The following is a 22,444-nucleotide window of genomic DNA, read 5'->3' as shown; positions in this document are numbered from 1 at the left end:
GCATGTGATATTCTGTCTTTTCTTCTTCAGTCAGGGAACGTGGGCTTCACTGGCTGAGCCAGCATTTATTACCCATCCCAAATTGTCTTTGAGAAGATAGCAGTCAGATGCATTCTTGAACCACAGTAGTGGTGTAGGATGACCCACAGTGTATTGATTCTGGTTGTGATTGCTTCGATAAGAATAGAACCAGCTGCAAGTCCTCCCTGGATGACAGTGAGGAGACATTGGTCAACCATGTCAAAGACTAGGAGAGAAATAGCTCAACTTTGTCACCGTCACAGAAGATGTCATTTGTGATTCTGTTAAGAACCGTTTCACTACTCTGGCTTGTGCAGAAACTGACTGGAGGAATTCAAATGTAGAGTTTGAGTAAAGGTGAGAGTGAATTTGGAAGGCAGCAACAAGGATATTCACAGATTTTGAGGAGGAAAGGGAGAGAGTTAGAAATAGACAGTAGTTTGCGAGGAGGGACAAGAGGGATGTTGACCGCATGTTTACAGGAAAAAGGGACAACATCTGAAGAAGAGAACTGTTAACAGTATCAGCAAACCAAGAGTGGAAATTTAACAGTAGGCACTTGTGTGGGAATAGGCTCAAGTGAGCACAATGTAAGTCTCATATATCAGCAAGTAAAAACTTGGGGAGGACATGATGGGGAATAGAGGAGAAACTGAAGAAAGTTGCAAGTTCAGGATTTGGACAATAGGAACACTAAAGGAAGTGTGGCCTACTAAACAGACTTGTGAGGGCAGCTAATTGAGTTTTATTGATCGAGTTGATAAAAATATCCAGGACTTTCTCTCGCCCTGTTTGAAGTGAGCATGAAGGAGACACGGGTGGTGGGGTTGAAGAAGGCAAGTTACAGGGGAGAGCAAAGCCGAGGTTTATTTTTGCACACCAGGATGGAAGTGGAGTGGTGAGCAGTTTGAACAGATGAGAGCAAGACCCAAATGCTTTTTGTATTAATTCCTACCCCCCCCCACCCAAAAAAAATTATCATGTAAATAAAAAGTGAAAACTGATTACCACCCTTGCTCTCCTCTTCCACACTTTTAAAAAGTCATTCATTTCGTAATGTGTTGCAGTGACAAGAATGTTTGATAAACTTGTGCACATTTTAAAATGCATTTTGGCTTCACCAAAATAGTTTAATTTGTAGAGTGGTAATTACTGTGAGACAACTTTTTACAAAACCTTGATGTTGCTAATACAATGCACATAAAACATTCATCAGTTGTATGCTGTTTGATTTCCACGACAGGTGCAATTATGATGCTAATTTACTCTAATTAAAACATTTGTGTCGATGTGAATAGATTATTTCATCAATTTGTATTGATACATGTTAAGAAATAAATATTTCTTGCTCTTGTATGTTTTAGGAGTTGGTGGCTCGTTATGTTTCTCTGATGCCCTTTCTTCCAGACAGTATTTCCTTTGCTGGTATTTGTGACTTATGGTGCACTTCAGATGTAAGTTATTGAATACCTGTGTTACCCTCCTCCTGGAATTTTGTGTTCTTCGCTATAATAAGAAATTACATTGTGTTTTAGAGAAAATAATGTACAGACGAGCATGGCTTTAAAGCTGGAATTATACTGCCCTTGGTGTGACTGGAGTTGGACAGCCTTTCAGAGAAAGTTCCCATTTTATTTCAGCCCATTCAACAGATTCACTTCAACAGATTTTGAAATTCTGATGTATCCACAAAACATATTTTCATGGGGCGGCACGGTGGCTCAGTGGTTAGCACTGCTGCCTCACAGCACCAGGGACTGTGTGGAGTTTGCACATTCTCCCCATGTCTGTGTGGGTTTCCTCTGGGTGCTCCAGTTTCCTCCCGCAGTCCAAAGATGTGCAGGTTAGGTGAACTGGCCATGCTAAATTGCCCATAGTGTTAGGTGTATTAGTCAGGGGTAAATATAGGGAAATTAGTCTGGGTGGGTTACTCTTCGGAGGCTCGATGTGGGCTTGTCAGGCCAAAGGGCCTGTTTCCACACTGTAGGGAATCTAATCTAACCTAATCTAAACATAATGTTACAATTGTACTTGAGTGTTCACTATTTATTTTGTAGGTATCTTTTGACATGGCAAGATGCTAACCTTGGATGACTTGATGGCTCTGCCAAATGGAGCATGAATGTCCCTCATTCCTTTGTTACCTTTTGTGTTGCCGCTTCTATAGGCCTTATTATCTTCCAGCCAAAATCCCTCTCATCACGTTTCCATTGGATCACCATAACAAAACTCCTAATATCCCCAGTTCGCCCCAGAGATCTCATGACACTACTTCCTAAGCCCTTGTTGACCCTATAGCCTTCCCTTGCAAAGGGTCAGAGTTAACGTGACTTGTTTGAATTCTTGCCCAGTTTCCAGAGCTTCCAGACCTCTGCTATTCTCTGAGATCTCAGCCTACTCTCTTCGCTTGTTCCCTCAGTGATCCATTGAGGCTCATCTCCACACTTTTTGCCCATTTGCCCCATCAGTCCATTGACTGCCCTTTCCTTTGAAGAGCTTCTTGAATATTATTGATCAAACTCCCAGGATTAACAGGACCTGCCTAGCCCCAGACCGACTTGATTGGGAAGCCAGGACTGACCATAGCCTATTCCCCAGGCTGATGTCTCAGGCTCATGTCACGTCGGCCTTTGTCAGCCCTGAACTTCTTGCACTTGGCCTGCAGGACTGACTGGCTCAGTCCCCAGATTACAAAGGACACAGGTCCCCAGACTCTGATTGAACTAAATGCTGATCAACCCTATGGCCCAGAATAAGACAAGCCCCTTGACTGACTACAACCGTAGCCCCTGATTGACAGTAGTCTCCTGTCAACCCTGCAAGGACAGCTTCCCTTTGGCTTTTGCAAATGGCTGTTGGCTTGAAGCACATGCAGTGTGTTTGCTCCAGTTTTAACTTTTATGTAACATGGTGTTGCAGAGTGACATGTCAACCCCTACTTGACTGACGGGTTTACTTTCTCAGTGCTTCCCATTGTCACAATCTGTCTGCCTCTTTCTGTGCACTGAAGACGTGGTGAAAGTCTCACAGGGTCCGGTAACCTATAAGTCATGTTTGCGCTAAGAAAGCAGTGTGAAATAGACAGTGGCTGGGAGCCTACAAGTAAGAATTGAAGTGAGTAAGCCTGAAGAAAGCAAGCTAAGAGACATCAGGTTCACAAATCCTTGCGAACATAAAAGTGTCCTTTGTAAATGCACAAGGAACATGTCTGTCCCTCCATATAAAATGACCTGCCTGAAGGTTTTCTGAACTCCAGTGTACCATTGAAGGGCTGAAGTAGTTTTTGTGTTGTTCTGTGAAGGGTGACAATGACATGGTGAGACAAGTGAATTGTCGATGTTGACTTGTTTGGATGAGGGTTCAAGAGTGATGGTGACTGTGGAGTATGTAGGAATATTATTGTGAAGAAGGAGTTGCATGACAAGAGGGACAAGCATTTGGTGAGCTGAAGCCACCACGCTGATTAACACGTCAGGAATGTGCACCATTTATTTGCTCAGAAGGAGCAGAGAATTGGAAATGGCGTCCAAATTAAGTGAATTGGGACTTTAATGAGTTGCAATTGTATGGGAACAAGGTTGTCACCTCTTAATGACAAAATTCTGAAGTCACCATTTGGGGGAAACTTGGGAAAACTTTCCTTGATGTTGAGGATCTGATTTTGTTTTTTATTCCTGCTGTATTTTCACACTTTTCTCACTATTACTCCTGCCACAGCAGAACGGAGAAGGTTCCACCTTAGATTTCATTTCTATCCTCCATAGTCTAGCTATCTGAGTTACGGTACCCTGACAGGATGAAACTTCCATTCACGTTTCTCAGAACGGAAAAGTAAATTGTACTTCACTCACCAGTACAGCAACAAAATACTACATCTTAATTCAGCTCTAAACTGGAATCAGACTGAAAGACCAAACAGATGATAGATGTGACCGATATAATGATGCCACACCAGTGTGTTAAGGGTGTTTTTTTGAGGCTGAGGGCATAATCAAAAGGGAAAAGGGCTTTTAGTCTGCAGCTGCCTCTATTTTGACCCGTATGTATTTTTTCTATGCTTTAAAACATCAATGCTCACTTTACATATATCTAACAATGGTCACCCATGTCTGTGAAGACATAGGGTCTTCATCAACAACACTTTTCAGCTGCCAAGTCCTTTATGCTTGGGGATCAGGATTACTATAGTGATTATATAGGTTTATTTTCAAATCAACATTTTTCTTTCTGTCTTCCTTTCAATGCAGCAATTCCTGAATTTGTTAGCAGGTGATGAAGAGGAACATGCAGTTCTGCTCTGTAACTATTTCCTAGCAATGGGGAAGAAAGCTTGGCTAGTGATAGGAACTGCCATCCCTGAGGTGAGAGATTGTGTATTCTTAATTACTATGTTGGCAGAGTTTCCATAGAGAAATTAATTCTTTAGACAACCCTTCTCATAAAATGACGATTCCTGTAATTCAAAGTCTGTGAGAAGATTCCTATAATTTTATGTGTTAAATTGGCGATCAATGAGTAAGTGACGATCTAATTGAAGATGATGGGTCAGATGGAAGGAAATTATTTCCTCTATTAAGGACATCCAGATCAATTGTCATAATGTTAAGATCTTTCTGGACTTATTGCAGGAAGCTGCTCTTCATGTAACTAATCTGGAAACAGTTGAGGGTCATTCAGTTGAAAATCCCACAACTGAGAGATATTTGTCCCTTTGTTGGGTAAAGGTATCAAGAGTTATAGAAACAAGGGTGTGAGATGAAAATCAGCCAGAATTTTCTCTATTTTTAACATATGATTTGTGGGATTTAGGCAATGTTGGCCACGCCATCATTTGATGACCATCCCTAGTTGGTCAACCCTAGAGAAGGTGTTTGTGAGCTACTTTCTTGAATTGCTGCAGGGTACAGAGATGCCTAACATGCTGTCAGGAAAGAAGTTGCAGGATTTCCACCCAGTGGCAGCGAGTGAACAATGATATATTTCCAAGTCAGATTGGCGTGCACCTTGGAGGGGAACTTGCAGGTGATGGTGCTCCCATACATCTACTGTCCTTTTCTTTGAAAGTAGTAGATACCATGGGTTTGAAAGGTGCAAGGAGCCTCGGTGAGTTCCATCAGAGGATATTGTAGATGATAAATATTGCTGACACAGTAGCGAAGAGATTGAATGTTGAAAGTGCTTGGTAGTGTGCCAATGGAGCAGGCTGCTTTGTACTTAATGGTGTTGAACTTCTTGAATGTGTTTGGAGCTTCACACATCCAGGCAAGAGGGGAGTATTCCATCAAACTCCTGACTTGTGCCTTGTAGATGGTGGGGAGTCAGAAGGTGAGTTCCTCTCCATAGAATTCCTAGCCTCTGTCCTAATCCAGTTCAGTCTCTCATTAGTGGTAACGCCCAGCACATTAAAAGTGGGGGTTTCATTGATGGCAATGCCATTGAACACCAGGTGGTGATGGTAGGATACTTGTTGACGATGATCTTTGACTGGCACTTATGTGGTTTAAATGTTATTTGCCAGTTTTCAGCCCAAGCCTATGTATTGGCTTGGTCTTGCAGCATTTGGACACAGGCTGTCTTGGCATCTGAGGAGTTGTTAATAGTGCTGAACATCGTGCAGTCATCAGTGTGAACATCTCCACTTTTGACCTTATAATGGAGGCAACGTCGTGAATGAAGCAGTTGAAGATGGTGGGACCCAGAATAAGGAACCCCTGCAGAGAGGTCCTGGAGCTGAGAAGACTAATCTCCAGCAACCATCTTCCTTTGCGCCAGGTATAACTCCAATCAGCAGAGAGTTTCCCCAGTTCCCATTGATTCCAGTTTTGCCAGGTTTCCTTGATGCCACAATCCGTTAAATGCAGCATTGATGTCAAGAGCTGTCACTGTTAATTCACCTCTGGAGTTCATCCCTGTCGTCCATGCTCGAACCATCATTGTAATGAGATTAGGAGCCGAGTGGGCCTGCCAGAGTGCAAACTAAGGAGCAATGAGCAGGTTATTCCTTAGTAAGTGGAGCTTGGTGGCACTATGGATGACACCTTCCATCATTTTGCTGCTGATCAATTATAGTCTGGTTGAGCAGTAATTGGCAGGGTTAAATTTGTCTGCGTTTTGTGGTCAGGACGTACCTGGGCAATTTTCTACATTGTCGGGTGGGAAGGGTCTGATTGCACTGGAGAGGGTGCAGAGGAAGTTGTCTGGGCTGGAAAGTTTTAGTTATGAAGCGAAGTTGGATAGACTAGGGTTGTTTTCCTTGGAGCTGAAGAAATTAAGAGGTGACAAAATTGAGATGTATAAAATGTTGTTGGGCGTAGATAGGATAGATCTTGTGGAGATATCAGTGACTGTGTGGCATGGATTTAAGGCAAGGAAATGTGAGGAAACTGTCTTTCACCCAGAGTTGAAAATCTGGAATTCACTGCCTGAAAGGGTGATAGAGACAGAAACTCTCAAAACATTTAATAAGCATTTAGGTGTGCACTTGCAATACCAATGTATACAGGGCTTAGACTTAGACTTACAGTGTGGAAACAGGCCCTTCGGCCCAACAAGTCCACACCGACCCGCCGAAGCGCAACCCACCCATACCCCTACATTTACCCCTTACCTAACACTACGGGCAATTTAGCATGGCCAATTCACCTGACCCGCACATCTTTGGACTGTGGGAGGAAACCGGAGCACCCGGAGGAAACCCACGCAGACACGGGGAGAATGTGCAAACTCCACACAGTCAGTCGCCTGAGTCGGGAATTGAACCCAGGTCTGACAGGCGCTGTGAGGCAGCAGTGCTAACCACTGTGCCACCGTGCCGCTATGGGCCAAGTGCTGGAAAATGGGGTTATTATAGTTTGGCCCTTGTTTTTGAAAAGTGGAATGTTGATAGGCTGAGAAAACAATGCTTTTGACCTTTATAACTCCAGGACTGTGTTATAACTATACTGGCCTAGGGTTGTAGCTAGTTCTGGAACACTAGTCTTCAGTATGATTGCAGAATATTGCTAGGGCCCATTGCCTTGTCTTCAGCCATTTCTTGAAATCACATGGAGTGAATCAAATTGTTTGAAGACTGATATTTTTGATGCTGGGGACTTCCCGAAGAGGCAATGATGCAGCGTACACTTCTGGCTGAAGTTGGATGCAAATGATTCAGTCTTACCTTGTGCCGTGATGTGCTGTCCTCCCCAGACATTCAAAATGAGAATATTTGTGGATCCTCCACCTGTTAGTTATTGTTAGTTATTTTATTTGCCCACTGCCATTCATAACTGTATGTTGCAAAGCCACAGTTTGTAGATCAGATTCACTGTTTGAGGATCACTCTGCCTTGTCTTTGCATGCTGCTTCTGTTATTTGGCTTGGAAGTAGTCCTGTGTTGCACCTTCATCAGACTGACACCTTGCTTTTACGTTTGCCTGTTGCTGGTCTTGGGATGCTCTCCTACCCTCTTCTCTGAATCTGAGTTCATGTCCTGGCTTGATGCTAATGGTCCAACGGCCCTGTTATGGTGTGGTGGTAGTGTACCTACTCCTGGACTGGGAGGGCCAGGTTCAAGTCTCACCTCCTCTGGAAGTGTGTAATTACATCTCTGAAGAGGTTAATTAGGATAAATTGGTAAAATAGGAGTAGCCAAGACAAGAGATTTTGATTTTAGTTGAATACTGGCATCTCATGGATGCTCAGTCTTGAGTTACTCGATCTATTCAAAATGCGCCCCATGGAGGATAGTATTCTCAATGAGAAAACAAGACTTTGATGATCATTGCTACTGACATGATCACAGAAAGACATATCTGTTACAGGTAGATTAGTGAGGATGAGGTCAAATAGATTTTTCACTCCCTTGTCACTTGCGGCAGGTCCAGTCCAGCAGCTCGAGGATTTGCGCAGCTAAGGCAGTAATGATGCTATTGTTGGTGATGGGTATTGAAGTCCTCCCCCCCCCCCCCCCCCCCCCCCCCCCCACCCCAGAGTCTATTCTTTGCTCTTGTCGTCCTCAGACTTTTATCCAGGTGATAGTCAATATCTTCATCAGGTGAAGGGGCAGACAGTAAGCAGTAATCAGCAGGGTGTTTCCTTGTCTGTGTTTGCCCTAATCCATGTGGCTTCATGCAGTTCAAAATCAATGTTAACCAGGCAACTCCTTCCCAGTCACTGAGCAGTCACCTCTGTCTGGCGAATAGAGCAATCCACACTGTTTGAGTAGTTCTGTCCAGGCCATTTGATGACAGACCCAACTGCGACTTGGTTATTCTCAGTGTACGTTAGATGTGGCCCTTTAATGGTCTTTAATTGTCCATTCAAGGGCCTCAACTGGCAGAAACTGGAAGTGACCATGGGTCGTCTTGCCTAGAATTTAATTCTGGCTGAGGTGGGACAGCGATGGGGTTCAGCTACCTATCAGTGAACTGATTTAATGCCTTTCCCACCTTCAAATTCACCACTAGCAAGAGCAGAAAATTTTGACCTAGAAGTGTGAAACCTCCATATAAACAACATAAACGACATTGACCTTGTAGTTATCTTCTCAGATTTATGTCACCATTAATTTTTTAACGTAATCTTTTTATGAGTTGATATAAAAATGTTCATGATAAAACAATGCTCAAATTTGTTTTCAGGGCCCAACAGCATATGTACTGACCTATGAACAGAACCAGTATGTGATCTGGAACTCCACCACTGGACAGTACTATGGACAGTTTGATGCGTTCTGTCCATTGCAGAGTGTCAGCTGTTTGGTTAGTGCTGATAATGTAAGTCTCACTTAAACATTCTTCTTGAAATGGCAGTGAAATCTAGCAAAGGATCTGAATCCTGAAAGGTGATTAAATTAAAACCAGTCTGATGATGAAGCTCTGATGAATTACTTTGATGAATTGTTTCATACATAGAAATTCCAGATTCTAAACAAAGAAATGTTATATAAACATTACATCCTTAACATGCACTTTTGGAAAGTGTGATTAATCAGTTAGTGTTTTATACTGTTGCTGTTTCTAACATCAATGTAATATATGAAAAGGCTCCATTACAATTTTTTTCTCTCTTGGGCTAATCTCTGTGGGATTTATTTTCTAGGTCTGGTTCAATGTACAGAAATATGAAACTGTCATGCGTGTACATTTTGACACCAGCAAACCCAACCTTTGGAAGCCATTTTTTTCACGAAACTTTCCTTTTCCTGGCTTGTCAAGTGTGCAGGTACAGTTGTACAGAGATTCTGTTTATAAGGTGACTATAATATGAATAAAATAGTGGCTAAAATGTTAGTCATGCTGCAAATATTTGTCAGAAAAGTACAGTGATGTTTTATTGCACTGTGAATAAAGTGAAAAGTGTGTGCTAGTGCATGCTACAACAATGTAGGTGTGCAGCTAGATAGAGGCAGTCATCAAAAGTTGGAATGCAAACCAGCAACTAATGACTGATCATGGCAAAGCTGTTGTGTTATAAACGGAAGTAGCAACTTAAGGAAGAGTCAATTAAGCAAGAACTAATTCACTCAGTAGAAAATGTATCATGCAGGCTGATTGTTCAACAATAGAAAATATTCCAACATTTTGGATAAATTTGGATAGAGTACTAATAAATATTCTGCTCGGACAAACAGTTAAAAGACATTAATGTGAATGCATGTGATATAATATATTTTTGAAGAATAAACAGAAACGGGAAATATTTGACACTGTAAATGGGGTTGGGGTTATCAACTTAATACTGTATGTACTAATGTAAACATTGAATTTTATAGAAGTGTTTTAGGTCAAAAGTGGTAGTGTCGACTTTTATACAGAAAGAATATGCATTCTTCATTGGGCCCAAATAAAATCCAACAAGAGCATTATAATGGAATAAAGATTGACTCATCTATGAGTATATAGCAATTCTCTCTGCTCAAATGCAGACAGTCAAATATAAAAAGGTTATTGCCATTTTTGTCATCATAGATAAGAGGATGAAAGTAAACAAAAAGAATAAAGATTTCCAAAGGAATGTTTGACCACAAGGGACTAGATTTAGTTTTAGGTATCCCATTATGAAATGGATATTATACTTGTAGAACAGCTATAAAGTTTGTACAGTATAGATCAAATAGGAAAATGTGAGAAGAGAGAAATTCCTTTGAGAAGGATAACCTTGTTACACAGGGACATGTTCAATGGATTGACAAAAGTTAACAGGAGATTTAAGTTACTTTTTTGTAAACTGTAACTGGCTTTGTAAGAGTGAATAAGAAACAAAGATAATGGGGTTACACTGAGTGAGGAGAGGGACTAAAAATGAAACTGATGTGGTGGGGGAGGGGGGTGTTAGTTGGAGCTTTGAGCTTTACCACAGCAGGTGGTTGATTGTCATTGCTATCTTCTGAAGAAAAATGTTTCAAAATATTGATAAAGTTATCAAAAGGAGTATGGGAGTGAGGTTAGTTGTAGGTTGGTTTAACAAAGTGCTCCCAGAAACACACTGGGCTGAATGGTCTCTTTCCATGATGTAAACATTCATGTCATTATCATTTCCTTCTATGCTTAGCAAACATCTATGAGGTAAAGTATCTTTGTAGCTAATGCCATAAATTGATTCAGTTAGTTTTGTCTTTGAAAATGTACCAGTATTGTCTGTTTTGTGTGAGATTCTTTGACATGTGTTCTACATGTTCATGTGTTTTTGCTGCTTTTGTTTTAGCCAGAAGAGCTGGTTTATCGCCGTACTGACAAGGCTGCTGCAGTAGAGCTTCAGGACAAGTAATACTGATTTACTCTCCATTGAATTTGTGATTTTTAGTATCTTTTGTTAGCACAGAAACAGATCCTTTGGTCCAACTCATCTGACCAGCCATCCCAATCTGACCGAGTGCCATTTACCAGCATTTGACCCATGTCCCTTTAAACCCTTCCTATTAATATTTCCACCCAAATTCCTTTTAAATGCTGTGATTGTACTCACTTCCACCACTTCCTCTTACAGTTCATAACATACACGCACCACCTTTTCACTTTGAACCTAGCTTTCTATCATTCTAATATGTGAAATACCTTCCACATTTAGGTCCCTATCTTGATCACCAACCATGCTGTCTCTGTAGTGCCTATCAGATAATACATACGTATCTCCATCTGTATGAAGAATTCATCTACCTTGTTACTAATGCAGGGTCTTAAACCCCTTTTTTGACCATTTTTACAATTTCTGGTCATGTCTGCCGTGCCAGTATTACATTTGTATGTTCTGTCCCTTCCTATCACACTCTGACAATCATTACTCAAAAGTCCCCATATTCATTTTTGTTGTTGTTACCTTTTACTTCACTTTATCACCCTTCACTTGATCCCTTCACACCCCCAATTTAGTGAAAAACCCTGTTTACCATCCTAGTTGTACAATTTGCCTGATCCCAGCACAGTTCAGGTGTGGGCCATCCCAACTGTACAGCTCCCACGCTGAAGCCAATGTCATGTCAACTGAAACATGTTCCTCACAACCCAATTTTTAAGGCACACATTCATTTCTCTAATTTTGCTTGCCCTATGTCACTTAGTTTGTGGCTCTTGCAATAATCTAGAGCTATTAGTTTTTGAAGTTCTGCTTTTTAATCTAACCCTGAGCTGCTCAGGCTCTCTCAGCAGAAACTTTTTCCTCAGCCTACCTAAGTCATTGATGCCCATGTGGATCACATCATCCGTATCCCTCCCCTCCCAGTGTATTTCCTCTCATTATCAATGGGCAGGAAGCACAGCCTGGACAGAGAACTGTCAGTCCTCCTGAATATACTGTCCCCTGTGATCGCTACATTTCTATTCATGCCCTCTGCTTTATTAACTTTCTGTAATACAATGGTATGGGGTTTAGTTCATCCACTGTGCAGTCCACACTCTCATCAAACAGACTGAGAGATCCTTAAAATGATCAGGTGTGTACAAAGGCTTGGGCTCCTGCTATCCTGCCTTGTGAGTGCCTTCATCTGTCTCACTCAGACACACCCTGATGGCCCTGACCATTGACCCAGTCAGAAGACCCTATCCTAAGAAGTGTTATCAGTACCTGAAACAAACTGTTCATGTGCCCACTCCTCCTCCTATCTGTTCTTAAAAAAACAATTAAGTATGGACCCTTGCTTGGTGTCCTCATTGGTATTGTGATATACAAACTATTGACCTACTGACTGTCATATACTTCAACCAGGATGGACCAAATGGTATAGACTCTGAGACTAGTGGTCACATTGTCAGCCGGTTAGTGGGTCATCCGTGCCCTGTTTTGAAGTTGCAGGTCTATATGGAGGTGTCTTAGTTACATTATCACTTCCTCAGTGAAGCACAGTTGCCAAACACACTGTTTCTGGTTGGGTCAGAGGTAGGAGAAGAAACCCTGGAAAACTTACCTGGGAAAGGTCTCTGCTGAGAGTCCTCATTCTTCCCACCTCCTACTCCATCTCCCTCTAAACTGTGAACCTCCTGATTGCAGCCGTTCTCAAGCCTTCAAAAGTACAAAACTACTTCCAAACCTTTGGCAACACGTCTTGTCAAAGATGACTTCCGATAACTCAACTGCTGCAAGTCAGATAGTGAAGGTACCTCATCTAGAAGGAGAATGGTGTAGCCTGACTTTAAATATCACTCGAGAGAATCCCTGTTGTATATATTTCAGAAAAAGGGTCAAGTTCCAAAATAGATCAGACATCAAGTTGTGACTATAACTGACTGAGCTCACAGTGTGCACTTGCTGCATTCTTCTGGTCCATATACAGGGGGCCTGCACACACACACACAGAGTGTACAACATGGCATTTACCTCAGACCGTTCCAGAACAGTGTTGCAGAACTAAAGAAACCTATTAAACTGTTCTCCATTGTACATGATCAGTCCTCTAAAGGGATTAAGGTACTTGATATAATTTTTTTTAAAAACTAAATTATCCTTTATGTCATCTCATGCAGGATTGAAAAGATCTTGAAAGAGAAGATTATGGAATGGAGACCAAGGCATCCAACTCGATGGAACAGATACTGTACCGCTACCCTTCGCCAGTTCCTGCCAAAGCTGGAGTTCAGCCGTGGTGGGGAAGTTGGAGATGACCATAGCGCAGAACTGCAAAATCAGCTTGGAGACTATAGGGTAATAACCAATTCCAAACTCAACACAGTACAGGAAGTTGGGATAGGGATCAAAATTTGCTATGCTAGAAACTTACTGGTTTATACAGTTATTTAAAACCCAAATATGTTTTCCTAAGATTGAATGAAATGTAGAAATTCGATTTATTATTTGTTCTAAATAATTTGCAAGTGTAGTGGTGATCTCCCACAACTTTGTTCATTCCTCCACACCTCAGCGCTTTCTTCTTTGCTGCTCAAAAGCCTCCCTCCCATTTTCACCCTCAACAACAAGTGAGCATCATGGCTGGGGCACTGAGTTCATGAGCTGATTTCTTGTTTCCTTCCTCATTTGTGCTTAACAGATACACAGTTGCTCTTCCTGAAATACCTTAGACCTGCTGTCCCACAAGGTTCAAACTCTGACTCAACTTTGCCATCAGCACCTAAAATTTACTGATTCAATTGTCTGGCATCACTCACAACCCTGACCATTGTACCTGTAACTGCAGTGATTCACTACAGGAGCAGTATTTCTGAGGACTGATGATCCTGCAAATCTGGCATTTTAGTATGTTTGTACATTTAAATTATTTTTCACCATCTCCATCGCAAGGGTATTTAAAGGTGAAGGAATGCTGTGAAGGAATAAATGAATCAAAGCAGATTTTTTGAAATAGGACTAAGCATAAATCATGGGTCCCTTGAGTCTCCTTCAACATTAATTGCAATAACAGTCAATCTAATTCACTCCATATTCCTACGTATCCTTTGATTTCCTCGGAGATAGAAATTCTGTCCATCCCAATATTGAATATGTTCACTGGAGTATCCACAATACTCTGGGGGAAAGAATTTCAAAAATTCACCACTATCTGAGTGAAGAAATTTCTCCTCATCTCAGTCCTGAATGATTGACCGTTGTCTAAAGTCTGTACCATCATGTTCTTGTTCACGGCAGCCAGAGGAAACCACTTCCATATCACCTTCCATTTTGAAGAAGGGTTTCTGGACCTAAAATGTGAAATCTGTTTCTCTTGTTAGTTGCTACCAGACTTGCAGAATTTTCCCAGAAATTTCTGTTTTTGGTTCTGATTTCTAGCACCCACAGGTCTTTGGGGTTTTTTTGTTCCATATCTATGCTGTCAAACCAAATAGCACAGTCTCTCAATGTGTGAAATTAACATAAATGTCTGAAATAGAGCAGGAGCTGTCAGTTTCATGACCCTGATTTTAAGGTCTTTCAACAACATAATGATCTCAATGCATGTCATTTTATTTATTCCATTTGTTATGTCATTATTCCACTTTCTACCTCGGTCTGTGATTAAGTGACCACTACAGTCATTTTAGTCCCATGTTTCTTTTTGAAAATCATTTTAGTCCATGAAACGTCTCAAGTATAACAATCAAATGAGTATGTTAAAATTCCATTATCCATATTCACCACAATTATAAAAACTCAGAGAAATTTATTAAATTTTTCTACAGCAAAACTGTGTTAACTTTGTCTGATCATGGCATGATTTTCCATGTGCGTTGTTAAGTGGTTGTTAAGACTCCCTTAATAATAGATTCTAGCATTTTCTTGATGTCTTTCTGGCTAACTGGCATGTAATTCTGTGTTTTTTCTCTCCTTCCTTTTGAATATCAGAGTTACATTTGCTAATGTCCAATCTACCCAGGTTATTCTAGGACACAGTTAATTTTGAAAAATCATAACCATTGCATCCAGTCTCTCTGCAACTACCTCTTTTAGAGTGTTTTGATTGTGAGATTGGAGATTTATTGTCTTTTAGTCCCTTAAGTTCCTTCAGTACATTTCTCTGTTGATGTTAAGTATGAGATCCTAACCTATTTTAGAAAGTATGAAATGTAATTTTGAGATGGTATCAAAAAACCTTGTTCATACTGGAAACTTGCTGTATGGTCCATACCAATTCCATGTATGTATGCATTATCCAATTGTGCAGCATAATTTGACTGAATTGACCAATGTTATTTAAACAACCCCTGCTGTGGTCTTTACATTAAATAGTTCCACGCTTCAAATCAAAGAAAACACCTTTTTTTCTTCTTCTTCTCTTCCATTATTAGATAGATAGACAATATTAAAAATTCTCAAACAAGCAGAAATTCCTGAAGAGATTCCGGTTTGTCAGCATTAGTGCAGAGAGAGAAACAGTGTTAATGTTTTGAGTCCAATATGACTGTTCTTCAGAACTGCTTCAGAATTTGGCTTTTGTAATATTCAGAATTCACCATTTAGTTTAGGTTGCCTTAAAAGTGTTGTTTAAGTATTAGAGAGTCGTTGCCCCATTTAATTAATGTACTGGTTATTGAACAGGCTGTTGTTGCTCAATGAAGAAGTTGGTCTTCATTCACTTTCTGTCACTTTTTTTTCTCTGCAGATTTCTGGCTTTCCCATTAATATGTCTTTCTCTGAATTGAGTCCCATTATTGAAGCTGTACATAGCACTGGCGTCCATAACACAATGATTCCTCAGGTGGAGTTCGCTTTGGCTGTGTATGTTCACCCGTATCCCAACAACATTTTGTCTGTTTGGATTTATGTGGCATCCTTGGTGCGCAGCAGATAACAAAAATATAACTATAATCCTTACCATTTTTGATTTCAGCAGAAAAGTGAGCATTGCTTATATCCTGTGTACTTGAGATGGTGTTGTGTCTTTATTGCACTAAATTTTGAATCCAATCATAGTTTTATTTGCTTTAAACATAACACAGAGTGAAGTTAATACCAAGTGGAAGTAATTTACAACCAACCTTTTTTTTAAAGTTTGATTTCAAAAAATATCCTATCAATATTCTTTATTTAAAAGAGCTATGTGTGACATCGTGATAGCGGGTGATGCCTGAAACAAATTAACAAATGTTCCTTTGAAAGTTACTGGCTTCTTTTATTCTCTAAAAGAGAAGTATGCCACATTAATAAGAATTGTTCATTGTCACAGAGCTAAAATAACAAAGTAACACAGTGAGATACAACAACATGAAAAAAAGCTCAAAATTATCATATAAATATACAAAGACCTATTACCTACATTAAGTTACAAAAATGAACTATTTCAAATGTCCCTTGACTAAAAGCTTTTTATACCAAACTATTTTCATATTTCTTTGCTGGAATTTGCATTAGTCTGGGCCATAAAAATTGTTATAAAAATATAAACCCATGATTCAACTTTTTACCTAGGCCATATAGCTATTCTTCCTCACAGAAAGTGTTTGACATCTATGGTAATTAAACAATGTAATTTGATTCCTCCTTTGCTTAATCAGGTCATAATAATTGAAAATAAGTTAATCCTACAATATTTTATGTTATTTCATTCCATTCACATTCTGTTACTTTAGTGAAAACCATGTGGGACCTCTAAAGTCCATGTTTAATCAATTTACTCATCACAGTAAATACTGTTTTAATATATGAGGTGTGCTTGTAGTTTTTAAGACAATAATTTTTACTCAAAAACAATAATTGTACAATGATTTGATTTGTCTGCTGAGAGCCACAGGAATAGCATTTTACATGTGCCATAATATTTTGTAAATCTGTCAACTGTACGAATATATTTGTTCAAATAACTTGCATGATAAGAGTAATGGAATTTGTGACAGTCCATTCTTCCAGGGATCATGTAAGATATATGGAACCCAATTGTTTCATAGAAATGAGTTTAATTGTGTGTTACAAGTATTTATTTACATTGAATTACAACAAAAAAAATGTAATGTTTTTAATATTGGAAAACATCAGCAGAGATTGTGATATAAATTACAACTCATAAACCAGGAGTCATCCATGTTTATATTCTGTCTGAGCAGTGGTCAAATATGTGTCTATTGTGTTCTTTGCTAAAAAGAAACAGATGTTAAAGCTTTTTGTCATGCACTCACCAAAACGAGAATGGAAGAAATAGATTTGGAAAAAAAGACAAGCCATTTTATACAAAATGTATCTTTTATATAATTTTCATTCTCTTTCACTCAAGTCTTTTTCTTGCATCCTGGATCTGATGAGTACAAGATGAAAAGCCTCGGTGTCTAGTCTCCTTTTAGCAATGTTTAAATTTTGTACTAGCAAGCATTTATCTACTCTGTTCCCATATCCCTTTTATTCTCTTCCCTTCAATCTAACCAAGTTCTTAAATATTGAAATTGACTGCTTAAGTCATTAATTCTGGTAATACAGTTCATAGCCTAAAATCTTTATAACTAAATCCGGTGGCACAGTGGTTAGCACTGCTGCCTCACAGCGCTTGAAGACCCGGGTTCAATTCCCGACTCAGGCGACTGACTGTGTGGAGTTTGCACGTTCTCCCCGTGTCAGCGTGGGTTTCCTCCGGGTGCTCCGGTTTCCTCCCACAGTCACAAAGATGTGCGGGTCAGGTGAATTGGCCATGCTAAATTGCCCGTAGTGTTAGGTAAGGGGTAAATGTAGGGGTATGGGTGGGTTTCGCTTCGGCGGGTCGGTGTGGACTTGTTGGGCCGAAGGGCCTGTTTCCACACTGTAAAATCTAATCTAATCTAAAAAAAATCAAAATCTACTGCTGTCTTCCCCTAAATCACCTGCATTATATTTATGTGGCTTTGTTCTAGTTGAATTAAATCACTAAAATTAATGGTTCTATCGTTTCTCATATCTAATTTTAAACACCTCTAACAAATCATCCCAAAATTTCTTGTTGAATGAAAACACCTTAAATTTGTATCGGTCTTAATATTTACTTTTCCTGATAGAATGCAAATTAGATGCTATGCTTCCTATACTGTGCAGCCAAACATGGTACACACTGCTCCAACAGCATTTAAGTAAGATTTTGTATGGAATCTGTTGACATTTTACATCTTTTGCATAAAATATGGTGTGCTATTAGTTTTTTTTGTAAACCCTAATCCATTTGTGATTCTATTCTGAGGATTTGCAGATGTTTTATATAAGAATTTTATACATGTTTTTATCCACATTTGTATTTTTATAGAGAAATGTACTTGTCAGGTATTGAAATATTAAATTATGCATTGTTAAATTTATGAATGTCACTTTTTTTAAAAAAACTAGAATCTCATTGCAGCTTACACTCACACCCTCATTTTATGCTGTATCAGTGGACTGTGCAGAAGGGCATGGTCGGAGCAACACCAGATATTACTTAAAAATGAAGTGTCAGCTTGATGAAGCTACAAGACAGGACTGCTCACCAAACAGCATAAGCAGCATGCCATAAAAGGAGCTAAGTCATTCCGTAACAAGTAGATCGGTTCTAATTCCAGTCGTACATTATAATGGACGAATTAAACAATTCACTGGAGGAGAAGGCTCCACAAATACCCCCATCTCCTGTGATGGAGAGTCCAGCACATCAGTGCAAAAGGTCAGGCTGAAAATTTCACAACAATCTTCAACTAGAAGTGTCAAATGGACAATCCATTTTAGTCTTCTCCAGTCGTCCCCTGCATCATAGATGGCAGTCTTCAGCCAATTCAGTTCACTCCATGTGATATCAAGGAACACTTGGAGGCATTGGATATTGCAAAGGTCATTGGCTGTGACAACTTTCCATCAATAATGCTAAATACTCATTCTCTAGAACTTGCCACATCCCTAGCCAAGCTGTCCTGGAACAGTGACAGCACTAGCTTTTCCCTCACAATGAGGAAAATTGCCCAGGTATGTCCTATCCACAAAAAGCAGGATAATCGCAATTCAGCCAAATTTCGCCCCATGTGGCCACTCTTGATCATCAAAAAAGTGATGGAAGGTATCATCAACAGTTCTATCAAGCAGTACCTGCTCAGTGATGCCCAGTTTGGGTTCCATCAGAGCCTCTCAGCTCCTGATCTCATTGAAGGCTTGGTTCAAACATTGAAAACTCTCTGTTGGTTGGAGTCATGTCTGGCACAAAGAAAGACGCTTGTTGAAGTAATTCTAGAGAGGCTGGTATTCAGTCCCCAAGTCACCCTTTGTTTACATCTGAACAGTCATAGCATCATACGGCACAGAAACAGATTTGTTGGTCCAGCCAGTCCATGCCGAACATAATTCTAAACTAAAGTAGTCCCACCCGCCTGCTCCTGGCCCATATCCCCCCAAACCTTTCCTATTCATGTACTTAACCAAATGTCTTTTAAACATTGTAATTGCACCCCACATCCATCATTCCTTGACTATAGTACTGCCTCATACAGAGTCAGCCACTAAACTGTCAGTATCGCTGACACTCAACCTTTTTATGTCAGCCGAGGCTCCCTGATTGGGCCAGATTAACAGCCCCAATTAGGGCACTCCTATTCTGTGAGGTCCAGCTGGCTGAATTTGTTACGATTATTACAGGTGTGGTGTTTGGTGGGCTGTAAGCTCCATGGTATCTCTGCAGGAGTTCCTCAGGATAGTGTCTTTGGCCAAACCATTTTCAGCTGCTACATTTATGACTTTGCGTCCATCAAAAGGTCAGAAATGGGGACGTTTGCTGATGATTGCTCAATGTTCAGCACCATTTATGATTTTTCCAATACTAAAGCAGTTTATGTTCAAATGCAACAATTTCCAGCTTTGAGCTGACAAGTGGCAAGTAACATTCATGCCACACAAATGCCATGCAATGATCATCTCCAGTAAGGCAATTCAAGCTGTCATTCCATCACTGAAACCCCACTGTAAACATCCTGGCAATTACCATTGACCAAAATCAGAACTAGACTGCCAATTTAAATGCTGTGACAACAAGAGCAGCTCAGACACTAGGAATATTGTAGCAATTGAAGCAACTCCTGACTCTCCTGCCCATCATCTAACTGGCACAAGTCAGGAGTATGATGGAATGCTCCCCACTGATCTGGATGAGTGCAGGAACTCGAAGCTTGACACCATACAGAGCAAAGCAGCCCATTTGATTAGTATTACAATATCCACTGCCTCTATCATCGTCACTGGCAGCAATGAGTATTGCATTGCAGAAAAATACCAAAGCTCCTTGCACTGCACCTTCCAAACTCGTTACCATGATAATTGAGAAAGACAAGGACAGGAAATAAGTGGGTACTGCAAATTCACCTGCACGCTACTCTCAATCCTGAGTTGGAAGTATATCGCCACTCCTTCTGTGTTGCTAAATTATAAACCTGGAACTCTTTCTTGAAAGCATTCATGGAGTTATCTGAGGTGATTCAAGAAGGCAGTTCATCCTCTTCTCGAGGGCAAATAGGGATGGATAATAAAAGCCAGTGATGTCCACTTCCCATGAGTGACTATTTTAAAAATCTCATTCTACTGAAAGATTTTAAATGTAGGTAACTGTTTACCCCAAGTATTTCTTTAGGATAGGATACTTGGTGTGGTATTTTAAATTGTGTTATGTAAACCTTGAAGAAGTTTCTACTACAGTTTACTAAAATTATAATATAGCTATATCATACAAAGGTGATGAATATTGAATCATCGGTCTGTGCTACATTAGGTAGTTTTCATCATGAAAATGGAATTGGCCAAGCCAGAGGTGAGAGTTGGACAATGCTTCCATTCCTGATTGCTCCATATGGATTAAAGAGTGACCTGAAACTATCTCGTGTTAATGTTGCTGTGTAATGTGGTTAGTTTCACAAAGCTACAAAACCTGGGATTGCAGTTAGTGAACAGATGGGATCAGTCAGGGGAGTCAAGAAATTAGATTAGGATCGAGACCAGGGCTTCCAAAACTGGTAGAGTCGCAGGATGAGCCATTGTGGTCATGAATTCTGAAGGAGTGGTGACTGTGGTGCAAAGGATCAGGTTAAAAAGTCTTAACGTTGAGGCCCCTTTAAGCGTGCACTTTTTTCTATCTGTGGACATGTCCTAATCTAATGAACCCCTAGGGCCAAACAGCAAAATGTAGCACTGCCATAATTTTGTTGTGCCTAGTCCATGTTTGAATTCCCGATCTAACTCTGACCCTCTCATCAACTCTTCCTCCTTCATCCACCCATAGCTCTTTCTCTCCTTCCTTCCTCTCCCAGTTTTCACTTTGGATTCTCACCAAAAGTGAGGCATTAAAATGGGCTCTTAGAAACAAGTTTGGAAAGCATTAATGTAGTTCATATTTGTAGATGGAATTGAATAGATATAAAAACTTGATTGTACATAGGAAGAACATAAAACTAGAAGAAGAAAGAGATTTTGAAAGAGGCTATCTGCACAACCATGTATAAAATTACTGAGCATTTGCCAAAAAGTAGAATTTAACACCAGCAAGGGAAGCAATGATGTAATGGTAATGTCGTTGAACTTGTAATCTACTTCCTAATGTTCCTGGGACATGGGTTTGAATCCCACCATAGTGGAACTTGAATCTGATTTTTTCAAAAGTCTAAGATTAAAATGGCTTAATGGTAACCATGTGACCATTATTGCAAAAACAAAATCTGATGCACTTTAGGGAAGGAAAGCTACCATCCTTCTTTGGTCTGATCTACATGTGACTCTGGATTCTCAATTTCCAAGTCAGTGGTGTGTGATTTGGAGGGGCATTTGGAGATATTCCCATGCCTGTAATACCCTTGTCTGCTGTACGGTAGAGGTTACATCTTATGACTATGATGTCAAAAGAAGCTTGGTAAATTGTTGCAGTGCAACTTGTCGATGCAGTCAGTTCTGCTATATTAAGCGTTTCTTCAACACAAATTGGCTATAATGCCATTGAAGAATGTACACTATTATTTGTAGAATGTGAACTTTCCTTACTCGTATTAGCTATAACATGATTCCAGTCCCATTGGTTTAAAGTGTGCTGCTATTACATGATTTTCTTATATCGCGGGTTCATATGAGCTATCGTGTTATATCGGAACAGACAGTGGTACATTCTGCAATCATTGTGTGTTCATGCTGTAAGGATTGAATGTTTATGATGTGTGATTGAATGCTTATAATTTAAATGGGATGCTTTATCCTAGATGGTGTCGAGCTTCTTGAGTATTGTTGGAACTGCATTCATCCAGGCAAGTGGACAGCATCCCATTATATGCCTAATTTATACCTTGTAGATGATGGACAGGCTTTGGAGCACCAAGAGATGACTCGGCACAGAATTTTCAGCCTCTGACCTGCTCTAGTAAGTATTTATGTGGTTTGTCCAGTTAAATTGTAGGGCAAAGATAATCCCCTGGATGTTGGTGATGGGAAATGAAACTTAATTTTTACATATGGTAATTAGTTGTCAACAGTGTGGAACAAATGTTACTTACCACTTCGCAACCCAGAAACAAATATCGCCCAAGTTTTGTAGCACAGGGGCACACAGCATGTAAGTTTTCCTGAAGGTGGCATAAAG

General features: G+C 40.1%; 1 protein-coding gene across 5 annotated transcripts in view; it reads left to right on the top strand.

Moving 5' to 3' along the window:
• The window catches only part of cc2d2a (coiled-coil and C2 domain containing 2A), a 210,618-nt gene extending 188,458 nt beyond the window's left edge, over positions 1-22,160 (top strand). For 4 of the 5 annotated variants that reach the window (XM_060831764.1, XM_060831753.1, XM_060831782.1 and 1 more), the window contains 7 exons: positions 1,386-1,475; positions 4,269-4,382; positions 8,643-8,777; positions 9,103-9,225; positions 10,708-10,766; positions 12,960-13,137; positions 15,527-15,786. In XM_060831764.1, the coding sequence (XP_060687747.1) occupies positions 1,386-1,475; positions 4,269-4,382; positions 8,643-8,777; positions 9,103-9,225; positions 10,708-10,766; positions 12,960-13,137; positions 15,527-15,715 (888 nt within the window). In that variant the 3' untranslated portion in view covers positions 15,716-15,786. Of the gene's footprint in view, positions 1-1,385; positions 1,476-4,268; positions 4,383-8,642; positions 8,778-9,102; positions 9,226-10,707; positions 10,767-12,959; positions 13,138-15,526; positions 15,787-22,067 lie in introns of those variants that run through there. The other variant, XM_060831773.1, reaches the window with a different exon arrangement.
• Positions 22,161-22,444: the final 284 nt, after the last annotated feature.

Source organism: Hemiscyllium ocellatum, chromosome 1 (assembly GCF_020745735.1).
Source record: "Hemiscyllium ocellatum isolate sHemOce1 chromosome 1, sHemOce1.pat.X.cur, whole genome shotgun sequence".
NCBI lineage: Eukaryota > Metazoa > Chordata > Chondrichthyes > Orectolobiformes > Hemiscylliidae > Hemiscyllium > Hemiscyllium ocellatum.
The sequence above is the reverse complement of the archived record's forward strand: the minus strand, read 5'-3'. Positions and strand labels throughout refer to the sequence as shown.